The 26705-nt window shown below is 38.4% G+C and overlaps 1 protein-coding gene across 2 annotated transcripts; it reads right to left on the reverse strand.

Moving 5' to 3' along the window:
• Positions 1–1146: 1146 nt before the first annotated feature.
• Positions 1147–25578, reverse strand: csnk2a2a (casein kinase 2, alpha prime polypeptide a). Of its 2 annotated transcripts, XM_067452827.1 has the most exons (13): positions 25167–25578; positions 24735–24929; positions 22707–22818; positions 15688–15789; positions 13168–13218; positions 12843–12902; positions 9751–9834; positions 8686–8796; positions 8460–8561; positions 8271–8371; positions 6775–6923; positions 3793–3880; positions 1147–1630 (listed from the first exon to the last, which is right to left on the reverse strand). In XM_067452827.1, exons 2-12 carry the CDS (start codon positions 24833–24835, stop codon positions 3807–3809), a joined length of 1047 nt encoding a protein of 348 aa, XP_067308928.1. In that variant the 5' UTR covers positions 24836–24929; positions 25167–25578; the 3' UTR covers positions 1147–1630; positions 3793–3806. The 2 variants fall into 2 exon arrangements, with proteins under 2 accessions (XP_067308928.1, XP_067308853.1); XM_067452752.1 differs by having other exon boundaries at positions 24735–25578.
• Between the last annotated feature and the right edge of the window lie 1127 nt (positions 25579–26705).

Below are 26705 nucleotides of genomic sequence, written 5' to 3' on the forward strand. Positions count from 1 at the left end.
CCGGGACTTTAACGCGTTAATTAAGATTAATTATGCAAAAAAAAAAAAATTGTTTAACCACACTTATTTTTGCACCGGGGAACGTTTTTCAATGAATGTGTTTCGATGGACCGATTATACTGGAACACCAACTAGCGTTCACGAGTCACGACAACAATGAACATGAACGAAGAAGCTGATGAGTCCGCTTTGCTTGGCCCCGTGGATGGGAAATTTTGGGAAAACGAAAGGATGGAAGTGTCGACAAGAGCATGGTTGTGTGCAAGCTATACAACAAGGAATTAGCGTATCACCACAGCACATCGAGCCTCAAATATCACAAATACGCCTTTGCTACACTTATTGTCAAACATTGCGCTGGTCTGCTGGACTGAAATAAACAATATTTTGTTGATTAAGCTTATGCATCAGTCATTATTCAATGGGATTATTCCATCCATGTTTTCGGCCCTAATTTAATGCCATGATATTGAATTTAAGACTTTCTGCTCCAATTTCAGACTTTTACGCCGCATTCACACGGGGCGTAGGCGTTAACGCTTCCCATTTACTTCGAATGGGTGACATCACTGAATTGTGGGTTCCGTCGCGGCGCTTCACTCGCGTTGCAAGATTTCTCAACTTTTCAAGCGCCAGCGCAGGCGTCACCCAATCAGATCGCTGTATGCAAATATCCTACAGCAGACGCCAGCCAATTGCGTTCATTACTGCTCCGTGAACCATCCAGACGCAGCTCCCGTACCACTACGTGATATTCTTCCCGCTGTCGGCGCTTTTTCAGGATTTAATGTACTTAACAGCTCCGTGCACCTGTGCAGTGCACTGACAACAACTACACGGGCAATCGCACTCACACATACAACCAAATCGGCATCCGTTTCATCTCACAGACTAGCTGTCATAAAAAGGCGCTTTTTTGTGTTGTGTTTTGGTCCAAGCGGCAAGTTAATGTGATTGGCTGTTGTCACTATGACGATCGCGTCATCACCCAGCTTCAGCCACGCCCTCCGTCAAGCGTTAACGCCTACGCCCCGTGTGAATGCGGCGTAAGACCCGTGGAAACCAGAAAAGTGCACCTTACTTTGAAGTAATGACTCAAACATACTGTTAAAATCATGGGTAAAAAACAACAACATGTCAGACTGATTAAAAACAGTTTCATTTAATATATCTTATTTTCAATAAATTGCAGTAAAGCCTCCATACCTGACAATACTATAGTTTATAATCTGAGCTCATATCAGCAGGGCAAGTCATTGAACAACACAATCTTCCAGTACATAATGCAACCAGGATCAGGAGCCTCCATCAATCATCTACAGCCTGAGAATCATGGGGAAAGAGCAGGCATTCTTTCCCTCCCATTACATTATAGCTTAATTCAGTGTTGTTTCAAAAATGAAATGGAGATGTCCAACTCAAAAAGGGGGAAAAAAACACCAGTTTGGTACCTATATAACGATGGCAAGCAGCACTAATACAAAGTGAATGTAGGAGAAGGACTACAGCCCATTGTGTTCATTCTGTACAAGTCTTGTGTTGCTTAATAACTTCTTGCTCCAGTAAACTGAAGCTTCACACCTGAAAGGCAGCATGTCTCTGCACGACATGTTGAGGTAAAAAGGTTTTCCTAGAAGAGAGATGCTAAATTAATGAATGATGTTTAAAAAAAACATTTTAGATCAGTCAAAAATAGTGTACTGGATGAAGGGGTGTGCGATATAGATCGTCGTTGTGGATTTAACGATATTTATTCTAACAGTCCCTCACTTTACAAAAACAGAGAGAGAGCACACACACACACACACACACACACACACACAACGTGATGTGGTGTAGTAGGTTAGACTAGTGCACACGTTCACTGTGGTTTACTCTATTAAAATGCTTATCTATGCAAGATAAGTGGCTAAAATACCTCTGTATGTCTTTTATATTTAAGACAGAGCCGTTGAAAAATAGAGTTGCGACACTCCCATAGACTTCCACAGGAACTGAGGAATGCTTCAATAGTTCCAGCATTGAACCCCATTCATGTCAGTGTATCTCAAGCACACTCGCTGGCAAAACTAATGAAATTACTGCATATTTAGAGATTTATGGCATTAGTTGACCTCTCAGAAATATTGATAGAAGTGGTATTTTATGAAGAGCATTCTAGTTAATATTGTTATATAATAAATCGTTAGACTCTAACTGCAGTTAGATAACATAAACGGCTACTATATCAAGATTATATATTGGTCATATTTCAACAGTTTTAGTCTCTCTGAGATCTTTCTGTCGAATACTATGTTTCTATGAAGTCAGCCCATTCAAGGACTAACGTATCTAGCACCTGAAAATAAAAATTAAAAATTAAATTAAATTTGGTTGCCCTGTTTTTTTTAAACACTATTTAAAACTTCTTTATTGTGCTCAATTATTGGGCTTTATCATCATTCATGTATATTCACCTGTTGTGTATGCTTATGTGACTATCATAAAATAAGGACATTAACAACATTAAAATGATTAATGAAATTACCACTATAACCAGTAGTTGGCGGAAGAGGAACACTTATTGGCTCATTTGCCTTTTTTTTCTCTTTTGAATAATTTATTTTATAGATTATTAAATCACAATTATACCATTAAAATATCTATTTTTGTTAAAAAAAAACTTGTTTTGATCAGTACTGAGAGAATTCTCTTTCCCAGTAAATGAAACATGTGATTGGTCATTATTTTCAACAGAATAAACTGTGATTGGTTCGCTCAATGATGTAAAATCATGCACTAACATGAAATAAAACAACCAGATCACTCAAGAAAACACTCTCCCCTGAATAAAATGCTACTGTGAAGCCTAGTCGAATTCGACGCACATAGTGCGTTAATATTTACCAGAAATTGTTGCTAATATAGTGAAACTGCTGTCTATCATGTTTAATCCTATTCAAACAGATTGAAAGGGGGGAACTATTGAGAGCTATATGAACCACGTGACAGCGAGATCAAAGTGTGTCGCAACTCTCTTTTTCTATGGCTCCGTTTAAGTTAGTTAATTAATATGAAGTTCAATAAACAAGTTAATATGGAGTGACTTAATTTTCATTTTAGACAAAATATTTGTCTGTTTTTTATCTATTTCGCCAACAAAAATACTCCCAAACAAAGCAACGACTGGTTTGAGTCTCTGAGGGACGCACGGCAGTGTTACTGAATGAACGAATCGTTTGAGTGAATGATCCAATGACTCACTCATTAAGACTCATTCCTGAATGAATCAGCCGTTTGAATCTCAATGACTCACTCATTAACAGTGGCTTGCCTAGTAGTGGTTTTAATTTCACATTTAAAGTATCTTTTCATTTTTAAAAACATTTCAAATATCAAAATTCAACGTTTTATGTTTAAAACCTCAAATTGATGTTTCAATTAAATTCAAAAATTAATTGGTAACAGCCCTATTGTGTCTTATTATTCTAATTTAATTTGTTGTTTAAATGTAAGAATGACAAGTGATGATGCATACATTTAATTTAGTTTTTAAAAAATGGCAAAAACAATTCCCAAAAGATGATTTGTGTCACTGCTGTGAACTGAACGGACCTCCACACGGAATATGAAGATTATCTAAAACTCTAGGAGTCTCGGTCCACGGCAGTCCTAAACCTGCTAAGGTACCATCACAATAACACTCAGCAAAATATTGTCTAATTATCGCATTCGATAATTAACAAATTGACAATATCAAGATATAATTTGTCAATATCGCACACCCCTAACTGGATGTTACATCGTTCTTACCTGCTTTTAGCCCATCATGTTGTGGTCGAGCTGCTTATTGCCAGAGCGCCTTCTGAGTTTGACAGAGGCTGTCCCTTGAGCACAGGATCTGCAGAGGAACGTCAACATCTTTATGAGACTAGCGATACAAATACAGGTGATTATATACAGGGGTTGGACAATGATACTGAAACACTGGCCATATAGTGTTGGAGGTGTCACGCCCGGTGGCACTGATTTTACATTCCATCACAGCTGTACATAAAATATTGCAACATAATGGGAAACTTATGTGTGTCTTGTTGGCTCATCTGTGACAAGGACAGGCACCTTGACGCTCCTGTTTCCACCTAAACTGTTTGTCAGGAGCTCAACAGAGTCAATATTCATGCTATAGCCAAGCCTTTGGTCACTCGTGCCAATGCCAAATGTCGGTGCCAACAGTGTAAATCATAGGCTGTGGACAATGTGCAACATATATTGTTCGGTAATGAGTTTATTGAATATATATGAGTTTAAGTTTATTAACGTAGTTATTTATTATTATATTGAAAGGCCGTTGCTCTGCCTCTGAATACACATACAGACAAACCATTGGTCACAGGAGAATACAGGGCTATCTGTAGCCTAAGCCAAGGGCTTTACATTCATTGTCTGGCACAAATGGGACAAATAAAATATAAAAATAACCAGAAACATGAGAATGAATATAATAAAAACATCAAAAATTCTGAATCAATGTAAACAGCGATTGATGAGTGCATCTCTGTCTCTGGTACGTTAACAAGTCACGTTGAGGCTCGCGCTGCCTGTCTCTTTGTGAGAGACATTCGTGGAAAAATCAAAACCATTGAGCAGCAATATAAACTCACAGAAGAAACATCCTGGGGTAAAACTGAGTATTTTGTAGTTGTTGATATTTATGATTTATGATATTGTTAAAAACACAAGTCGACTTTGCAATCGTGAATTGTGTAGCATGAATGATGTAGCCTAGTTCAATAAACAAGTAGCCTAATTCATATTAAAGTACTATTTTAGATCCAAACAACCTTTTTTGTTCCATTTCACCCTTGATTTCACCGACGAAAATAGTTCCAGAGGAAAGCAACACTCTGTGTTTTGTTAATGAATGATTCAGTGTTTTGAATGAATCATTTGAATAAACGACTCAATGACTCGCTCATGAAGACGATCACTTGCTGCCCCCTATTGGCGGTTATGTTTAAAAGTATGATTGCATGTTTTATTTAGAACATCAATCTTATAACATTATTTATTGCAGCTGTATTTTTTGCAGTTTAAATTATTTTATTTGATTGGTAACAGCCTATAGTGTTTTTATTATTATCACTGAATTTATTAATCAAATGTAAGAATTTAACATGAAAGATGAAGCATACCATTTAATACGATTTTTAAAAATGACCGTATAAAATTAAATCACGCCCTGGGGTGAATATCACAAATATGCAGATTTAAGTCGGCCTTAGTTAGTTGAAAGGGGTGTGTTCAAAAAAATAGCAGTGTGGCATTCAATCACTGAGGTCATCAATTTTGTGAAGAAACAGGTGTGAATCAGGTGGCCCCTATTTAAGGATGAAGCCAACACTTGTTGAACATGCATTTGAAAGCTGAGGAAAATGGGTCGTTCAAGACATTGTTCAGAAGAACAGCGTACTTTGATTAAAAAGTTGATTAGAGAGGGGAAAACCTATAAAGAGGTGCAAAAAATGATAGGCTGTTCAGCTAAAATGATCTCCAATGCCTTAAAATGGAGAGCAAAACCAGAGAGACGTGGAAGAAAACGGAAGACAACCATCAAAATGGATAGAAGAATAACCAGAATGGCAAAGGCTCAGCCAATGATCACCTCCAGGATGATCAAAGACAGTCTGGAGTTACCTGTAAGTACTGTGACAGTTAGAAGACGTCTGTGTGAAGCTAATCTATTTTCAAGAATCCCCCGCAAAGTCCCTCTGTTAAAAAAAAAGGCATGTGCAGAAGAGGTTACAATTTGCCAAAGAACACATCAACTGGCCTAAAGAGAAATGGAGGAACATTTTGTGGACTGATGAGAGTAAAATTGTTCTTTTTGGGTCCAAGGGCCACAGGCAGTTTGTGAGACGACCCCCAAACTCTGAATTCAAGCCACAGTACACAGTGAAGACAGTGAAGCATGGAGGTGCAAGCATCATGATATGGGCATGTTTCTCCTACTATGGTGTTGGGCCTATTTATCGCATACCAGGGATCATGGATCAGTTTGCATATGTTAAAATACTTGAAGAGGTCATGTTGCCCTATGCTGAAGAGGACATGCCCTTGAAACGGTTGTTTCAACAAGACAATGACCCAAAACACACTAGTAAACGGGCAAAGTCTTGGTTCCAAACCAACAAAATTAATGTTATGGAGTGGCCAGCCCAATCTCCAGACCTTAATCCAATTGAGAACTTGTGGGGTGATATCAAAAATGCTGTTTCTGAAGCAAAACCAAGAAATGTGAATGAATTGTGGAATGTTGTTAAAGAATCATGGAGTGGAATAACAGCTGAGAGGTGCCACAAGTTGGTTGACTCCATGCCACACAGATGTCAAGCAGTTTTAAAAAACTGTGGTCATACAACTAAATATTAGTTTAGTGATTCACAGGATTGCTAAATCCCAGAAAAAAAAAATGTTTTTACAAAATAGTTTTGAGTTTGTACAGTCAAAGGTAGACACTGCTATTTTTTTGAACACACCCCTTTCAACTAATTGCCCAATTGCACAGCCTTAAGAGCGTGCATATCATGAATGCTGGGTCTCGTTTGTTTTCTGACAATCTACTGAACCTACTGGTAACTTGTTTGCCACGTAGCAATAAAAAATATACTAAAAACCTTGATTATTCTGGTTAGTCACATTGTACTGCTATTATTTTGAACAAGACTGTATATATATAAAATGAATAACTTGAGAAATTTATAAAATCAAAGTAAAGAAGGAAAGTTGGCTCACAAAAGTAGGGATGCTCCATGGCCTCTTGGGCAGTCAATCTCTGTTGATGATCGTAACGCAGGAGTTTATCCAGCAAATCCAGAGCTTCGGGGCTCACCAAGTGCTGATTCTCTGGCTGAACAAAGTTCTCCCAGCGCTTGCGCGTCTGCCTAAAGATGTAGAAACATTCTAGTGATTAAAACTCAATATAGAAAATATACAGCAGTGTGTATATCAATCTGCCATTGGCAATTGAAACTGAAAATCAGGGCTGTACGATTAATCAGTTTCGATTTCGTCTTCCAGCTATTATGAAAACAAGATTGAGGCAAATTGATTATTGTCCCGCTGCCGCATTCAGTCCATCACACTTTCCTTTCTTTCAGAGCGGGGTGCTTTCGTTCTTCCCTAATTAAAACTTAACATACACATCACCTGAATAAGAGAGAGATGTAAATGCAGTCCAGAGTCAATGTGCTTGATAGTGTTTTTAAGCCACGAAAGAGACACGGGACGGAGCAGAAGAATACTGAGGGCTTCAGATACACACCTAAACGGTCAGATAGCCCACATACACACACACACGCCGAGATGCCGTTCTGCTAAGCATCCTCATAAACACAGTGCTTTATGTCTTAAGTGAATGTAAACACTGAGAAAGAGCGCATGTGTATCAGTTTATTGGATCCGTGCATTCACTCTTGACTGCTGTACTCACTGTTAATCTAACAAGAGAACACAAAATCACTCACTGCTCTTGAACAAATAACTTCTGTAGTTTTAATAAGGATAAGTCTATATTTAATGTATCAAGCAGTGATATTTTACATTTCATTATTCAGTGTCTGTTGTACGCTATTATCTGAATATCATCTTCTTGAAAAACCTGAAGCTCTGTTTACTTAATTTGTATTTTTGTTGGTAGTGTTTATAATTAATGTCTTTGTTCTTATTTTATTACTTGTCTTCTGGAGATGTTTTGGGGACTTTTTACTTACATTAATTAACCTAGTATTAGTTTTTGCTGAAGTATTGATAATTATGAAATTTAGTAGGGGACTTAGACTTTGATCATAATCACCCACCAATAATCGTGATTTTAATATCGACCAAAATAATCATGCTTATGATTTTTGCCATAATCGAACAGCCCTGCTGAAAATATTCAGCCGAATAAATGCATGGAGGGGTTAATCACTTAGCAAAACTAGCACACAACATGGATAAGCTACAACATATAATCATGTCAGCTCTGTGGACCGATCTTCATTTTAATGAACTAAGATCTTTTACTCCAAGCGGTTATTTAGGTGATGCAATGAACAAAACTTAACTGTTATGTGTAGCTCACTTAATCAAAATCTAGATTGGAGCTTTAGTGTAAACAGGTTTTTTTTCTAAAGCAAGCGAAACATAGTATATCTATAACATCAGCCATTCGACTGATTACAGATCATAACAAAATAAAGTGCATCACTAACAGGTAAGAACGTGGACAATGTGAAAAGCACACTCACTGGCCAAGCAGATCTTTAAAGCGCGTGTCCAGCTCGATGTGATACTTGTTCAGGTAGCTGAAAAGCTCTTCTGTTCCCAGAACCTTCGCGATTCGGACCAACTGCAGCAAAGATTCCTCTGTTAGCACATTGCATATATTTTAGGCGTACATATTGCAGTAGTTTTCGTAAACGAATCACAAGTCGTACCTGGTCATAGTTGTCTTGACCATGGAAAAAGGGCTCTTTCTGGAAGATCATACTAGCTAACATACAGCCCAAGCTCCACATGTCCAGACTGTAGTCATACATCTGCAAATCATTTGAGATTTAACTGCAATGTGGGAATAAGCTTACCTATGCCGTATTGTGTGTGTACCATTTTCTCCCACTCATAGTGATATGAGTGCGTAGTCTTTGATTTAACACAACATACCTGATAGTCAACCAGTAGCTCTGGTCCCTTATATGATCTTGAGGCGACCCTGACGTTGTATTCCTGTGCAGGGTGGTAGAACTCAGCAAGACCCCAATCTATAAGCCGCAACTACAAAAAAAGAAAAGAAAAACACAAACTTACATCAGGTCACCAAGATTGATCACAAGGAACAAAAGTAAATCCACAGTGCTGGTAATTAGGGGTGTGACGACATGAGATTGGGTTCACGCGACGAGATTTGCACATCGTATTTTTAAGAAATCCTCAATGATGAAATACATGACTAGAAAATATGTTTGCAGGTGCATTTGACATTTTTTAACTCCCCAACTTGTAATGAATGTAATTTCAGTTCTACTTTCTTAGTATGAATTATCATATGCAGTAAGAGACAACAATACTCAACCACAGTCAAGGCTTTGCCAAAAACTTAACCTACTGGCTTCTCTCCTGTAGGATTGCACTGCAAAAAAGGCCAATGGGTTGAGGAAAAAAGAAATACTATGGAAGTCAATGGCTCCAGTTAACTGTTTCTTTACTGACATTCTTCAAAATATCTTCCCTTGTGTTCAGCTGAAGAAAGAAATTCATACAGGTTGGAAACAACTTGAAGGTGAGAAAAGGATGACAATTTTCATTTTAAAGTGAACTATACCTTTAAAAAAAGCCAAATAATCTGCCAATGGGGTAAGCAAAATAATCTTAATTCAAACAGAAAATGAGTATTTTGCTTGCCCCATTGGCTTATTAGATTATTTAGTTTATTAAGCAAAAACTCTCTTAATTTTGAGTTATTTTTTCCCAAAACAAGCCTTTTTTTTGCTTGTCTAGTAAATGTTTCTTAATGTAAGAATTTTTAGATATTTTGACTAGAAAAAATTAATAAATACTAAGTAAGAAAAGCATTTTTTGCAGTGTGCCAGGGCATATTCTATCCTAACTTCTCCCTCACACTCCGTCATGAGAATATGACACGATATGAGCTTTTCACCTCGACGAGAAATCTCGTCACATTTTAGTCTCGCAAGATCTCGTCACACCCCTACCGGTAACGGACTTCACCTTTCTCATTTGGTGGTCTATCATGACATTGTGGGGTTTGACGTCCCGATGCATGATGCCCATGCTATGAGAGTAGTCCAGTGCCTACAAAGAAACACATGCATACACATTTAACACACTCTCCTGCTGAAAACACATGAAAGAGCAATCTTAGAGCTGCAAGATTAATCGTTAAAAGATCGCGGTTTTATTACTAAATGACAACGATTACGCTATTTCTATTACCATGGGTGTTTCACATCACTAGCATCAGCGGAGCACGATGGTGCTTTTCCAATACATGGTGCGGTTCAGTACGGCTCACTTTTTGGTGCTTTTCCACTGCATGGTGCGGTTCAGTACGGCTCACTTTTTGGTGCTTTTCCACTGCATGGTGCGGTTCAGTACGGCTCACTTTTTGGTGCTTTTCCAATACATGGTGCGGTTCAGTACGGCTCACTTTTTGGTCCTTTTCCACTGCATGGTGCGGTTCAGTATGGCTCACTTTTTGGTGCTTTTCCAATACATGGTGCGGTTCAGTATGGCTCACTTTTTGGTGCTTTTCCAATACATGGTGCGGTTCAGTACGGCTCACTTTTTGGTGCTTTTCCACTGCATGGTGCGGTTCAGTACGGCTCACTTTTTGGTGCTTTTCCAATACATGGTGCGGTTCAGTACGGCTCACTTTTTGGTCCTTTTCCACTGCATGGTGCGGTTCAGTACGGCTCACTTTTTGGTGCTTTTCCAATACATGGTGCGGTTCAGTATGGCTCACTTTTTGGTGCTTTTCCAATACATGGTGCGGTTCAGTACGGCTCACTTTTTGGTGCTTTTCCACTGCATGGTGCGGTTCAGTACGGCTCACATTTTGGTGCTTTTCCACTGCATGGTGCGGTTCAGTACGGCTCACTTTTTGGTGCTTTTCCAATACATGGTGCGGTTCAGTACGGCTCACTTTTTGGTGCTTTTCCACTGCATGGTGCGGTTCAGTACAACTCACTTTTTTGTGATTTTTCAGTACATGGTGCGGTTCAGTATGGCTCACTTTTTGGTGATTTTCCACTGCATGGTGCGGTTCAGTATGGCTCACTTTTTGGTGCTTTTCCACTGCATGGTGCGGTTCAGTACGGCTCACTTTTTGGTGCTTTTCCACTGCATGGTGCGGTTCAGTACAACTCACTTTTTTGTGATTTTTCAGTACATGGTGCGGTTCAGTATGGCTCACTTTTTGGTGCTTTTCCACTGCATGGTGCGGTTCGGTACAACTCACTTTTTTGTGATTTTTCAGTACATGGTGCGGTTCAGTATGGCTCACTTTTTGGTGCTTTTCCACTGCATGGTGCGGTTCAGTACGGCTCACTTTTTGGTGCTTTTCCACTGCATGGTGCGGTTCAGTACGGCTCACTTTTTGGTGCTTTTCCACTGCATGGTGCGGTTCAGTACGGCTCACTTTTTGGTGCTTTTCCACTGCATGGTGCGGTTCAGTACGGCTCACTTTTTGGTGCTTTTCCAATACATGGTGCGGTTCAGTACGGCTCACTTTTTGGTGCTTTTCCAATACATGGTGCGGTTCAGTACGGCTCACTTTTTGGTGCTTTTCCACTGCATGGTGCGGTTCAGTACGGCTCACTTTTTGGTGCTTTTCCACTGCATGGTGCGGTTCAGTACGGCTCACTTTTTGGTGCTTTTCCAATACATGGTGCGGTTCAGTACGGCTCACTTTTTGGCGCTTTTCCAATACATGGTGCGGTTCAGTACGGCTCACTTTTTGGTGATTTTTCAGTACATGGTGCAGTTCGGTACAGCTCGCTTTGACGAGTTTCCACTCCATGGACTGCATCCACAGCTCGCTTTTTGCTGCTTTTCCATTGTATGGTGCGGTTCGGTATGGCTCGGTACGGTTTGCTTAAATAGCGTGCCGTACCAATACTAAAAAGTGACGTGTAAACACTGCAGATCACTGATTGTTCAGGAGAATCATCACTACTATGATATGCTTTGTGACAGTGATATAGCAATTGAGAACCTTGTGCACCATCGAGCAAATCAAGTGGTGTCGTCAGCTGCGCTTTGTTGTACTTGTACCTACTCTCGTTTTTAGCAGTATTTTGTTTTGCTGCCATCAGCCTTCTTTAAAACAAAAATATTATTTTTGCAGTTAAAAACATGCACATGCCAAGAAGTAGAGGCGGCACAAAACCAACGATCATTGTGTAATCCCACCCACTTTAAAGCGGTGCTAACTGCAGTGGAAAACCAAACCGAGCCGTACCATGCAGTGGAAAAGCGAAGCGAGCGAAGCCTCGCCCTACTGTACCGAGCCGTACTAAGCAGTACCATGCAGTGGAAAAGTGCTATTAATGAGAGAGAGTCGGTCATCAGGCTTCCGATGTGAATGCTCTTTGTCATTGAAATGGGAAGCGAAAGCGTGCTGCTCACACTCCGCTGACACATATGACATGAAACAGGCTTTAAACGAAACACTTTAGGGACTTTGGTTACCCTTTTAAAGTACAACCATCGCACTGCAACATTGAATTCTGCGTTCGCGCTGCCGCTGATCCGGAGAGAAAGCAGCTGCCATGGAAATGTACAGATAAGCAGCTTCACAGTCTGTTCAACCACACATTTCTCATTATCTATGTGTTACAAACAATTAAATCACAGGAGACAAATGTGTACTGGGATAAAACTTTATAGTTTGGGTATGAACATTGATATCCAAATAGAGCAAATTTAGAAGTGTTTTGACACTTGTATGTATTAATACCAGTCATTTCTTATTACCCCAGGAGGACAAGAGACTGTTTAAGTGTTTGTCATTGAATCATTCATTCAAGACTCAAGAGATTCATTCACAAATGCTGATTCATCCAATAATGAAACAACTCTTTATGAATGAAACATGAATTAATTTTTTTAAATAGCCTGAAGCAATTAATATTTTGTCAGAAGCTCTATTAAATTATGTGTTATTTTGTTTAGTTGTCTAATGTTTTTTTTTTTTTTTTTTTTCAGCATCATGGGAGAATCAATTGTAAACAAAAGGAATCGTGATTCTCAATTTTTCCAGAATCGTGCAGCTCTAAGTAATCTTATTTCGGCGTGCTCACCTTGAGAAGTTCATACAGGTAAAACCGGATATCAAAGTCTGTTAGTCTCTGATAGAGATCCTACAAATCAGAACAACATCATATGAGACATTTAAAGTTCCAGATTTTAAACCAGGGTTTCCTAAAACCCTTGTTGATGAAAAGCTAATACCTTATTTTCTGGACTACAAGTCAAGATTTTTTAATTATCTGTGTTGTTAAATTCTTGCAATATTAACTTAAAACCTTTAAGCAACTATTTTAGGTCAAATCGGCCCAGCTGCGGCACAACAATCCTCATTTAACAAGTTTTATAGTTAAGTAAGTAAGTAATTAAAAGTGGTACCTTGAAATCCGTGTTATTGATGTACTCAAACACAAGGGCTGGCGTTCTAGACTGTGGAATACCAAAAAACAAAGAGGTAGGAAAAAACACTTATAACAGGATAGAAAATAACAATCAATACAAATTTAAGATGGAACCCATACATCAAAAGTTGACTCTGCCTGAACCGTTTTGACATGAAATCAACCCTAATTTGGAAGTAGTGGGGGCTGGAAAACAAATATAATTTGACAGTCAATTCTGGAAGGGATTTAATTATCATACATCAGTTGTGTCCCTAATGACGGACTATACACTCGGCACTTGTTGAGTGCATGAAGTGGTCCAACATTTCACAATGTTTTTTTCAGTTAAATAAAAGTATCATCTGGGAATATGAAGTGTACATTTTCTATTTGGAATTTTCAGTGAACACAATACACCAATCAGGCATAACATTACGACTGGTGAAGTGAATAACACTGATTATCTCTTCATCACGGCTCCTGTTAGTGGGTGGGATATATTAAGCATACATGTCTGTAAGAGGGATCTGAAGTCATGCAACATCAACCCAGCAGATCTCGAAACAGCAACTTCTGACCACTCTAGCTGGCGTGCAAATCTTATAACTGGCGTCAAGCAGGCTGAGGAGAAGGGAGAGATCCAGCGCAAGGAAAGGAAGAGCCGCAAACAGGAAAGAACCAAGCCTACCACTGCTCCCCCCATAGTACCCACCACGGACTATACTTGCAGCAAGTGCGGCAGGAGCTGCAGCTCACGCATCGGCTTATTCAGCCACAGCCGGCGCTGCTGCTCCACAACTAAGTAAATACTCAGGTGCAGACTCCATTGTCTCTAGAGACAGAAGGATGCCAACAACAATATTAAGCAGCAAATTAACATTTTGTTCTCAAAGTTGATGTGTTAGAAGCAGGAAAAATGCTCCAAGGAAAGAACAGTGGAGAACCGGCCACAGGGTCATGGGCGGCCAAGGCTCATTGATGCACGTGGGGAGCGAAGGCTGGCCCGTGTGGTCCGATCAATCAGACGAGCTACTGGAGCTCAAACTGCTCCAGAAGTTAATGCTGGTTCTGATAGAAAGCTGTCAGAATACACAGAGCAGCTCAGTTTGTTGCGTATGGGGCGGCATAGCCGCTGACCAGTCAGGGTGCCCATGCTGACCCCTGACCCCGCCGAAAGCACCAACAGTGCCACGTGAGCATCAGAACTGGACCACGGAGCAATGGAAGAAGGTGGCCTGGTCTGAGGAATCACATTTGCTTTTACATCACGTGGACCCATGAAGGCCCCACCTCACAACTTACAGGACTTACAGGAAGGATCTGCTGCTAACATCTTGGTACCAGATACCACAGCACACCTTCAGGGGTCTAGTGGAAATCAGGGAAAAAAACGCTAGGCGCTCTGTTGAAAACGCCTCGCTATGGGCGCTTGACAGCGTTTAGGCAGGCAGCGTTTTTTCCCCCTTCTCATTTCAGACTCTTTCCTTGTTGTTATGATACGGAAAATCTGCAGAAGTCTCTCTCATTTAGACACTAAAGAATCATATTAACTTGTACAAAAATGGCATTAGATGACCCCTTTAAAATAACTAGCATATTTGTGCATTTTTCATAATAATAAACTTTTATTTATGTCGCAAAAAATCTAAATTCTCATCTTTAAAAAGAGATTAAACTTATTTCAATTACATTTTCAGGTGCTCAAAAAGTATAGCCTGGCTCCACCCTCCTACATTCTTCCACTCAATTGTCATTTTCCTTCAGTATTGGGATTGCGGTATATTCTCTGGTTTTCTCGAGTCAAATTTTAACCGGTCCAATCAGCGTACAGTGGGAGTTTCTGAGAACGATGCCGTTGATGTTTGATTAGTTCAGTAATGGCGGCGGAGACAGATGCAAGCGAAGCCATTCAGTCCGGAATTAACAATTGTTCCTCTCATTTTTAAACTCAACGAACATAACCTGCAGCTATCATCGACAGACATCTTCACACACTCCTCTGCTCATTCCAGTGGGGGATGGTTGTTTTTTACAACCATATGTCACGACCAATGTTAGCGATTGGTTATGGCAGATCCAATATTTTTACACTTCAGACTTTGAACTAGAACCAGGCTACAAAAAGTAGTTAACAGGTCAATACATTGATCATAACTATTCCATAAATATAATTTAGAACCATAAAATCCTCTAAACATACAAAATATTCAATAAACCATTATCACAATAAAATATAGTACATTCATTTCATTGAAATAATTTTTTTTTTTTCGTTTGACCACCACACGAGCAGCAACCAGTGTTAATAAAATGCTTTTGCGAATATAACAAAATCTGCTTCTATAGATAAAAAGACAATTTCCATGTGGGCTGATTTTCCTGCTGATATTTTAAATTTTCCTAATTTATTAGGAAAATTTATTTTCCTGCTGATATTTTATATATATATAAAATTAAATATATATTACGTTTATACAAAAACAGTGTCTAGAAAAAGGAAAAGAGCAAGATTTACCACAGGGTCCTTGACTGTGTCTACTAGACGAATGATGTTGGTTCCTCCTCGTAAGTTCTCCAGAATTTTGATCTCACGCTTAATCTTCTTCTTCTTAACAGGCTGCAAAGGTAAAAAACAAACTAATTTAAGAGTTAGATCACACCCAAAATAACATTATTAAAATGTGTTTTGTCCCAAACCCTTAAGACTTTTGCTCCTCTATAAAACAAACTGAGATATTCTTAATATTCTTTCATCATTATTGTCCATCCATAGAAATTTTATGTATTCAACATTTTATCATATCGAGATATATGTCAATAACGATGATAATCTCTGGACATTTTTACTCTAATATGCATAAGTCCACCAGTTTATCACACAGCAGAACTTGACAACAACCAGTCAGTGTGCAGAGCTGGGCGAGGGAAACGAAAGTGAAATTGCTTTACCCTCCAACATCAATTTTATGGAAGTGGTTTGGGTTTCATAAAAGCGATTCGCACAGAATGCCTTTGCAGTTACAAATTTGAGACGAAATTCGGGGGGGGGCAGGCATTTCAAATGCATTGAAAGACAATATACAAGCACTGTAAAAGGCTCAGCCACGAACTGACTGTCTTCTGTTTTCTATGATTTCACACAAGTCTCTTCAGACCTTGCTGTACATGAATTATGAGCTGTGTAACCTCCAAATTCAACTCCTTTCCACAAATTAATCATAGAAATTGAATAAATAACTTTTCTTTGTCTTATTAAATGCAAAAAAATAAATGCTACCATAATTAAAGTTCTCTCTCTTAAATATCTCTATTAAAGAGAGAGCAGAGCTAAGAGGTGATTACAACTACACAGCCCATCATGATATAAAGCAGCTTTGATATTGGGAGACAGGACATTCTACGTAGCCTAATTTACTTTCGATTTCAAAATAAAGGTTCGAACCGTTATGAATCAGCATATCGATTCATGATTCGGCTCGCCTGTCAAAACCGCCAAACTGCTGAAATCAGGTGACATTGGCGATCCGAATCATGAATTGATTCACTGATTCATAACGGTTCGAATCTTTGTTTTGAAATTGGCCCATCACTATACAAGTCGTTATTTAGGGGGGGGTTTTTTGCACATAGAAACTATTCTCGTGTCTTCATAAATGATTGTAGAGCCGCTGTAGTGAGATGGGCTTTGTAACGACGTCTTTAGTGCCTTTATGGGTCTTGAGAGAGGAAATGACATTGGTGTCAATGAAGGCCTTTCTGAGCCATCGGATTTCAACACTAATATCTTCATCTGTGTCTGAAGATGAACGGAGGTCTTACGGGTGCGTATACTATGTGTTGGTGTGAATGAATGGAGCGGACCCGCATTTTATTTACCTCACACATACACAGAATTGTGCGTGACAATCGTGTGTTTCCATCTCATACAAGGTAGGGATGAGTCACGATTTTCGAATATTCGATTAGTTGATTTAACTATAGAATATCGAATAGGCTGTGCGATTGTCGTCTAAAAAAAAATCCAGGTTTGCTGCGCTGATGCGGTGGTGACGTGTTAATGTAACCAGCGGGTGGCGCGCGCTGTCAAAACCGCACGTAAAAGCTGTCAATCAGTTTTCACACAACAAAAAAATAATACATCATCATGCACACTACGTAGAGTCACGATGTCGAATAAGAGTTCTGTGTGGAGTTCTTATAATAAAATTAATGAAAAAGAAGTGCAGTGCAAACTCTGCCATGCGATGCTTGCTTATCATAGGTCAACCACTACAATGCACAGTCATCTGAGAGCAAAATCCGGTCCATCCACAGGTCAGCAGGAATCAGTGGCTAGTTTTATGATCCGATCAACCAAGTCGGATGCTAGACGGGCAGAGCAAACAACGGCCCTCATCACGAAGATGATCGTTAAAGATATGCTTCCGATCAGCTTTGTAGAAGGAGAGGGTTTTAGAAGTCTGATGGAGTTTGTAGAACCCGAGTTTACTGTCCCGTCTAGAAAGACGATCACTGTCAGACTGGAGAAACTTTTTGATGACCGTAAGGGAGCTGCACAGTCAGTTAGGGATAGTTGAAAAAATGGCACTGACGACAGATTCATGGACAACGCGTTTATCCACATTACAGTGAATTAATTGTTAACTATATAATGAATTAAACAGTCACCATTGGTCTCTCTCCCTCTCTTTCTTCATATATGTAGCCTTTAAACCGTTTTAAATTAATAGCGAATAAAAGCGATAACGTTCCAGTGGACAGATATCTATCATTGATTTTTTCTTTCTTTCTTTTTTTCGAAACATGCAAACATATCACCCAAGCTAGAAAGTCGACAAAGCAATTTCGGTCAGAATTACTGTAGCCTAATCGGTAACAAGCATTGAGAAAAATGTAAAATGCTTATTCCTCGCTTAATTTTTTATATAGGTTGCACGTGAGGTTATTTTAGCCGAACCAGACTCAGCTTTCTACAGCCTGGTTGCACTTGAGGGGAAAAAAGCCTTCTTCCACTTAAGAGTTGTATAGCCTATTTTTAAGCACTTTTTATTTTAATATAGGCCATCTCTTTACATAAATATTATTGTCTACTTTAAAAAAACTGATCTCGTTATTTTTCCAACCCAACTAATGATGCATCTGCGCTTTCTATATTGCGCATGAGGGAAAAAGGTTCCTTCCACTTGAGAATAGTTGTGCACTTTTAAACACTTTTTATTTTACTATATCTCTTTACATAAATATTTTTTATCCTTAAACTGTAATTTCGTTATTTTACTAACCCAACTAATTAGCCTACTCAGTGCTTTAGGTTGCACGTGAGAGAAAAAGCTTCCTTCCATTAAGAGTAGTGTACTTTTAAGCACTTTTTAATTTAATATATTTCTTTACATAAATATTATTTTCTATTAAAAAATATATATAATTTCGTTATTTTTTTAACCCAATTAATGACTCCGCGCTTTCTAAAGGCTATCACGTGAGGGAAAAAAGCTTCCTTCCACTTAAGAAGAGTTTATGCACTTTATGTCGCTTTACATAATTTTTTTAACTAATTTTTTTAACTATAATTTAGTTATTTTTCTGACCAAACTAATTACTCACCCGTGCTTCCAATAGGTTGCACGCACTTTTCTCGGAGATAGGGCCTATTCATTTTTGATTTTGCCTATTTTTATTAACGGTCGTTCTGTAGCCTATAGTTCATGACCAATTTACAATATTTCATCAACATAGTTTATTTTGAAGCCTATTCTATTTTGTTTGTTCTGTGTACAAAATAAAATATTTTTTAAGTTAAATGCAGAGGCTATAGCACTATTCGCACGGGGTTAGTATTATCTAGGGACCTCTGAAATTAGGCTAATTCCCCACATCTGAGTTTTGCGTAATAAATAAAAAACGAAATTATGTTTATTTATTACTATAAAATAATCAAAACGAAATCGATGCCTGTTTAATGATTTCATACAGCTATATCTATAACGAAGTCTTGACATCATATCCGGGTAATAAGTCAGTAAATTCGAGTAAAATCACAGGCTTATCCCATGCGCGCCACGCAAAACTCAGATGTGGGGGAGTAATTTCTAAATCACAGAGGTCCCTAGATAATACTAATCCCGTGCGAATAGTGTTTAAGACGTATAAAAAAGACGAGAAGATCAATATTTGTGTAGCCTGCCTGACACGGTATTTTCACAGATCTCATCTCTCATCGTTTAACCTATTTAAAATGGCATAAATGCATCAGTTATATTCTCAATTTAATTTACAGAGCCATCCCTACAAAGTTTTTAGGTTAACTATAGAAGAGACTATATAGAATTAGTATGTGTCGCACTCGCAAGAACGGGCGCGTGGCATCAGGATGATTGCGTGATGTTGGTCAGCCTTCACGGCACAACCATACTGTAGCCTACACGATGAACTTGAGTGCCCATTAAATGAAAGGCATTTAGGAGATTATACACACATTTTCCCCCGGCCTTTATTTGTTTGTGCTGACCACGCCACTATCCGGCGTTTAATTGACCAAAGGCTTTTATTTAACGATATACCTATGCCAGTTTGCGTGCATGCGGGGGAGGGGTGCGATTTTCGAATAATATTCGAATAATTCCCAGCGATCATCGAATATTATTTTTGCTTGAAATGCACATCCCTAATACAAGGACATAAACGCATGTCCGTCATCTCCGCTCTGAGATTCACTTCATCAGCATTTCACCGTTTAATTCGAGAAAAACTACCATCATGTCATAAACACAAAGAAACTCAAAGCTCTTCACGGCAACTCGTTAAAATAAAAGTGTGGTTTAACTTGAGAAATTTACAGGTCCTTCTCAAAAAATTCATTATTTTCCATAATGTAAGATAAAAATTTAACTTTCATATATTTTAGATTCATTGCACACCAACTGAAATATTTCAGGTCTTTTATTGTTTTAATACTGATGATTTTGGCATACAGCTCATTAAACCCAAAATTCCTATCTCAAAAAATTAGCATATCATGAAGCGGTTCTCTAAACGAGCTATTAACCTAATCATCTGAATCAACTAATTAACTCTAAACACCTGCAAAAGATTCCTGAGGCTTTTAAAAACTCCCAGCCTGGTTCATTACTCAAAACCGCAATCATGGGTAAGACTGCCGACCTGACTGCTGTCCAGAAGGCCATCATTGACACCCTCAAGCGAGAGGGGAAGACACAGAAAGACATTTCTGCACGAATAGGCTGTTCCCAGAGTGCTGTATCAAGGCACCTCAGTGGGAAGTCTGTGGGAAGGAAAGAGTGTGGCAAAAAACGCTGCACAACGAGAAGAGGTGAGCGGACCCTGAGGAAGATTGTGGAGAAGGACCGATTCCAGACCTTGGGGGACCTGCGGAAGCAGTGGACTGAGTCTGGAGTAGAAACATCCAGAGCCGCTGTGCACAGGCGTGTGCAGGAAATGGGCTACAGGTGCCGCATTCCCCAGGTCAAGACACTTTTGGGCTACAGAGAAGCAGCACTGGACTGTTGCTCAGTGGTCCAAAGTACTTTTTTCAGGTGAAAGCAAATTTTGCATATCATTCGGATATCAAGGTGCCAGAGTCTGGAGGAAGACGGGAGAAGGAAATGCCCAAATGCCTGAAGTCCAGTGTCAAGTCCCCACAGTCAGTGATGGTCTGGGGTGCCATGTCAGCTGCTGGTGTTGGTCCACTGTGTTTTATCAAGGGCAGGGTCAATGCAGCTCGCTATCAGGAGATTTTGGAGCACTTCATGCTTCCATCTGCTGAAAAGCTTTATGGAGATGAAGACTTGGTTTTTCAGCACGACCTGGCACCTGCTCACAGTGCCAAAACCACTGGGAAATGGTTTACTGACCATGGTATTACTGTGCTCAATTGGCCTGCCAACTCTCCTGACCTGAACCCCATAGAGAATCTGTGGGATATTGTGAAGAGAAAGTTGAGAGACGCGAGAGCCAACCCTCTGGATGAGCTTAAGGCCGCTATCGAAGCATCCTGGGCCTCCAGAACACCTCAGCAGTGCCACAGGCTGATCGCCTCCATGCCACGCCGCACTGAAGCAGTCATTTCTGCAAAAGGATTCCCCACCAAGTACTGAGTGCAGAACTGAACATCATTATTTGAAGGTTGACTTTTTTTGTATTAAAACACTTTTCTTTTATTGGTCGGATGAAATATGCTAAATTTTTGAGATAGGAATTTTGGGTTTTCATGAGCTGTACGCCAAAATCATCAGTATTAAAACAATAAAAGACCTGAAATATTAGTAATACACTAATGTAATAATTACAAACTATCAAAACTTTATTTTCTAAGTAATAAATCACAATTGTTCTTCCATGTTTTAATTTAAACAGTATAAAGCTCAGTTATGCAGCTTTGTTTGACAAAAAAAGAAGTTTCATTAAATTAAAAGATAAATTAATGTTTTATGTCTTCATTTAATTACCAGACAATACACAACAGATGTTGTGGGAAATCTTTACAAAGACATTTAATTAAAAAGAAAAAGTAATAATTGGGCTGTTTTTATAAATTCAATTAATAAAGTAGCTATAGCCTATTTACCGGTAAATATTACAGTGAACAAACATCACAGGAAATGGCAGACCAAGGCAGCTCTGGCATAATGTCAAGAACATTTCTATAAATTACTAGGGGTGTAACGATACAGTCGTGTCACGATTCGATATGTATCTTGATACGGAACTCACGATACAATATGTATCCCGAAATTTTAAGCACTTACTTTGAGGAGCGTCGCTTTAAATAATGTTTGCGCTCTTACTGAGGAGCACCGTTCCGCCAGCGCGTGCACTTTAGATGATCAATGCAATCCATCACAGCTCTAATCGCAAGGAAGCTCGTCAAAATGACCGCTCTCAAACTGTAAACGTTTAGCTCATCCAAGAACTTTAAATCTGCATTTACTCTCTCATGTTGTTTTCGCGCGTCACGCAACCACTTGAACGTGTTTACTACAGTATGTGCGTCGTGTTAAATATATAATCATCACAAAGCCATTGTGTCTCTTCAGAAAACTTAAGAATGTTTGGATTAGATTTGTTATTTTTACATGCCTTTATGACATTCTTTGCATTTTTTAAGTTTGAGAGAAATGGACATTAAAAATGGAGGGACATAAATCCCTCAGGTTTCATGAAGAATATCTTCATTTGTGTTTGGAAGTTAAATGAAAAACAACAACGATGGTGAGTAAGTACATGATGACAGTTTACATTTGTGGTAGCCTACATTTGTTAATTTGTGTTTGGGTGAATTATACCTTATAAATAAGCCTACTACAGCAAGTTGAGCCTTGGATAAAACAACTCTATATCGCGAATCATATAGTTTCCATCAACGATACATATCGTCATATTTTTTTAAGTATATATTAAGTATACTAAGTATATATCATATCTCTTAAGTACCGGAAAAGGGTACCGGTTAAAATGTGAATGGTACCCAACCCTAATTCTTAGACATTTACTTAGTGAGAAACCAGGCGCTCTTACCTTCAGTATTTTAACAACTACTCTGTCATTGCTGTTGATGTTGATGGCCTCAAACACTTCACTGTATTTGCCTCTTCCAAGCTTCCGTACGAGCTGGTAGTCATCTTGATTGCTGAATCAGAGAAGGCAAGAAAAAAATAAAACTGTGCAAAATGACTTATCCAAACATGAAAAACAAGTATTTGACCAAGTACTGTGATAAAACCATGACTATCTGACGTACCACAATCAGGTTGTCGTCGACATGGAATTACCATGTTTTTTTGACATAGTACAACCATGGTGCTTTGGACATATAGGGAGAATATGGCAAGCACTTTTGGCTTTTAATCATTCCCAGGAAATTACTTCATGAGATCAACAATTAAATTTTCTCTAGTTAAAATGCTCATTTTTGATATCAGGAATTGCATTTCCACTAGTAAAAATGTCAACAATGACATTATCACTCACAAAAATACAACTCTTGCCATGAAGAATTAAATATCAACTAGTCTATAATCTATAAATCTTCTCTAATTGTATTTTCACATAGAAATACAATTCCTGCTAGTTAAATTTTAAATTTTTTTAAATCAATAATTTGATTGTCACGTAAGAAAGACATGCTAGATATCTGAAAGAATATTAATATATTTTATAAATATATTAATAATTAAAATGTAAACTAGTGACAATTGAATTCCTGTTATCAGGAATTTATATTTTTACTAGTAACAGAGTAATTATTGATATAAAAAAAATCTATCTTTACTTGTAAGAAATGTATTTCTATATAAGAAACTGAAATTTTAACTAGTAAGAAATCAATTATAGAATTAGCATTTTAACCAGTGAAAATTGAGTTGTTGATATCAATAATTCATATCCTGGGAATGAATAAAAGTCTAAATGACTTGAAGGCAATAGGGAAGGAGAACTGCCTGGACAAGTAGAAAGGGGGCCCACTAAATATGACAGCCCAGGCTATGGTAATATTTTTGAATACCGCATGCAACAGTAAAACCACCGTACTTTTTTCTAGGGATGCACAAATATGAACTTTTGCAGATACCGATAATTCTTTAAATTTGAAAGCCGATAACATACATCTAAATCCAAATTTTTATATAATTTCTGAGAGCCTGCTTACAAAAACAAAAGTCTCACCATTAAAATCCATGTCTCAAGCACATAATTATGATGTTCTTATTATAATTTTATACAGCCTATATGACAGACTTGCGCTTGCAACTGTATTTTATTTTTTTGAAGTGATTTCAATCATATTTCAAACAATTCAAACCCATCATGGTGAACAGTGCACATCTGAAGTGTCTCAGCTGAAGGATATATTATATTATTTATCAGCTTTAATATAATTGGACATATTTTCTTATCGGGCTGGTAACATTAAAAAGTATTATAATCGACCGATACCGATATGTTGCGCGATACATCGTGCATCCCGAATAAAAATGTTTATTTTATATTTAAGTTCTTATTTCAAATTTAACTTGGTTGTTTTGTAAACTACCAAAAATAGAGATTTATAATCATATCAGTTATCAATCATATTAAATAATTAGTGGCTGTAAGTAGAGATGGCGAACAATGCGCATCTGAAGCGTCTTAGCTAAAGGAAATAATCCATTATTTATCAGCTTTAATATATGGGCCAAATGTTCTTATTGGGCCGATAACGATAAAGGCATAGCTCACCTAAAAAGGAACATTTTGTAATTTACTCACCCTCATGCTGTTCCAAACCTGTACAAGTTTCTATTTTCAGTTAAACTATTTTGAAAAATGTTGGTATACAGACTCATTGAATTTAATAGTTTAAAAAAAAAAAATTATCAGCTGTCAGTTTATCAACATCTTCTTTTGTACGCGTTGGGAACAACACGAGGTTAAGTAAATTACATAATTTTCATTTTTGGGTGAACTATCCCTTTAAGAATGAACATATATCGGCCGATATGTTAGCAGATATATCGTGCATCCCTAACTTGGCCAATGATGGCATTACTGCAGACATCTCCGTACCTCCAGCTAGGCACATGTGCTTCATAGTCCCAGTATTCCTTGCTCTTCACAGTGTTGGCATCAGCATACACCCGTGCTTTGCTGCTCACCGGACCGGGCATTGCGGGTTTGGCCGATCGATCCGCCTTCTTCCCTCCACCTACTACTACGAGACTCTCCAAGCGACAGCAAGTCGACCGTCTCTGTTGTGAAACGCTGCAGAAAGTATTGTGGTAGCTTAAAACACTGTAGCAAGCCGCTTTAACGAGCAATTGTGATTGACAGCTGCTCAGCAGCGGCTCGCATGACCTCGCGATAACTCTCGCGCCACTAAAAGCCAAAGCAATGTGCAAAAAACTGTTTATATGCCGACGGACCGCCAGTTTATTTAAAAACAACTAAAGTAAGGATTTCATGGCCGTGCTAGTTAGTAAATACAATTAAAAACAATACCTGTCAAGCCCGCAGAATGTAGCTAAGCGGTTAACGTTAAATGGAACGTAAACAACGAGAAGCAGCCCAACCGTCGAGTTGATCGATTATGGATTCCGTTTGCTCATCACTGTTTATTATAATATTCATTACAGCGGTTCAGCAGCTTCCCTTCTGTACCGTTCCCTCTGGATAACAGCGCTAAGCTAGCGATATCGATGGATGGCTTTAATTGGCCACCGTAACTTCCACACACACGTCTCCAGAGTCCCGATTAATCTTCAAATTTAATGTTTTAATTCCTCCCGGTGATCCACCGATTAAATCCAGTGCGTGATCGAGAGATCCGCTGACAGGTAGGCGGATATTACCCCTAGGATAGCACTCCTGGCGATTTTTGCTATCGCTTAGATGGAGTCGACGGAAACGCTGTGAGCACTTCCGGTACATTTTTCAAAATAAAAGCCCCGATTTGTAGCTATGTCGCGTGACGCCGAAAAGCAGCGAGATGTTTAAAATGTCGAATTCTAACTAGCAGTTTTGTTTTAACAATTATATTTTGTTTCTATAATTTCGTTGTATTGATTGTGAGATATACATCAAATACCACATTACACTAGTTATATTTACTGCGTGTCGGTGGAAATCGACACGCAGTAAACCGACACTTTAATTCAATAAATTATATTTTGGGGGGACCACATCTTATTGGTGAAACAATAACAACTTTAAATGTACCAATTGTTTTAGTAAACACAGACACACAGACACACACACACACACACACACACACACACACACACACACACACACACACACACACACACACACACACGAGTACATTAGAAATTAAGCTAAATTGTTATTCCCATATTGTTTACTTCCAAATTCTGTCAGCATCTACTGTTGTTCCAACCTGCATGAGTTTCTTTAACCTGCTGAACACAAAGGCAGATATTTAAAAGAATGTTTGTAGCCTAACTATGTAAGTCAATGGTGAACTGTTTAGTTACAACACTGTAAAAAAAAATATATATATTGCTGGGTTGTTTCTTCTCGATTTTGGGCCAAATGTGGACAATGCAGCCTTTGGGTTTGCCCATATTTACCCAAAATTGGGTTAAAACCCAGCATTTTTCAGAGTGAAAAATTCTTCAAAATATCCCTTTAATCAAGTTAAAAATAAAAGCCCCTGATTTGTAGCTGTTGCTTGACGTGGAAATGATATAAATTCAGAATTGTGTGATATAAAGTCAGAATTGTGTGATATAAAGTCAGAATTGTGTGATAGTCAGAATTGTGAGATATTAAGTCATAGTCAGATTTTGAAATAGTAAGATTTGTTTGGTATAAAGTCAGAATTGAGTGATATAAAGTCAGAATTGAGTGATATAAAGTCAGAATTGTGAGATATAAAGTCAGAAATGAGAGATATAAAGTCAGAAATGAGATATAAAGTCAGAATTGAGTGATATAAAGTCAGAATTGTGAGATATAAAGTCAGAATTGAGAGATATAAAGTCAGAATTGTGAGATATAAAGTCAGAATTGTGAGATATA

This window comes from Pseudorasbora parva, chromosome 1 (genome assembly GCF_024679245.1).
Source record: "Pseudorasbora parva isolate DD20220531a chromosome 1, ASM2467924v1, whole genome shotgun sequence".
NCBI lineage: Eukaryota > Metazoa > Chordata > Actinopteri > Cypriniformes > Gobionidae > Pseudorasbora > Pseudorasbora parva.

Coding starts and splice junctions, on each gene's coding strand:
- csnk2a2a (XM_067452827.1), bottom strand. CDS start 24,835: ATGCCCGGTCCGGTGAGCAGCAAAGCACGGGTGTATGCTGATGCCAAC. Junction 13,219..15,687: donor ACACAGTCAAGGACCCTGTG/GTAAATCTTGCT, acceptor GGTATTCCACAG/TCTAGAACGCCAGCCCTTGT. Junction 8,797..9,750: donor TAGACCACCAAATGAGAAAG/GTGAAGTCCGTT, acceptor CTTTTTTTGTAG/TTGCGGCTTATAGATTGGGG.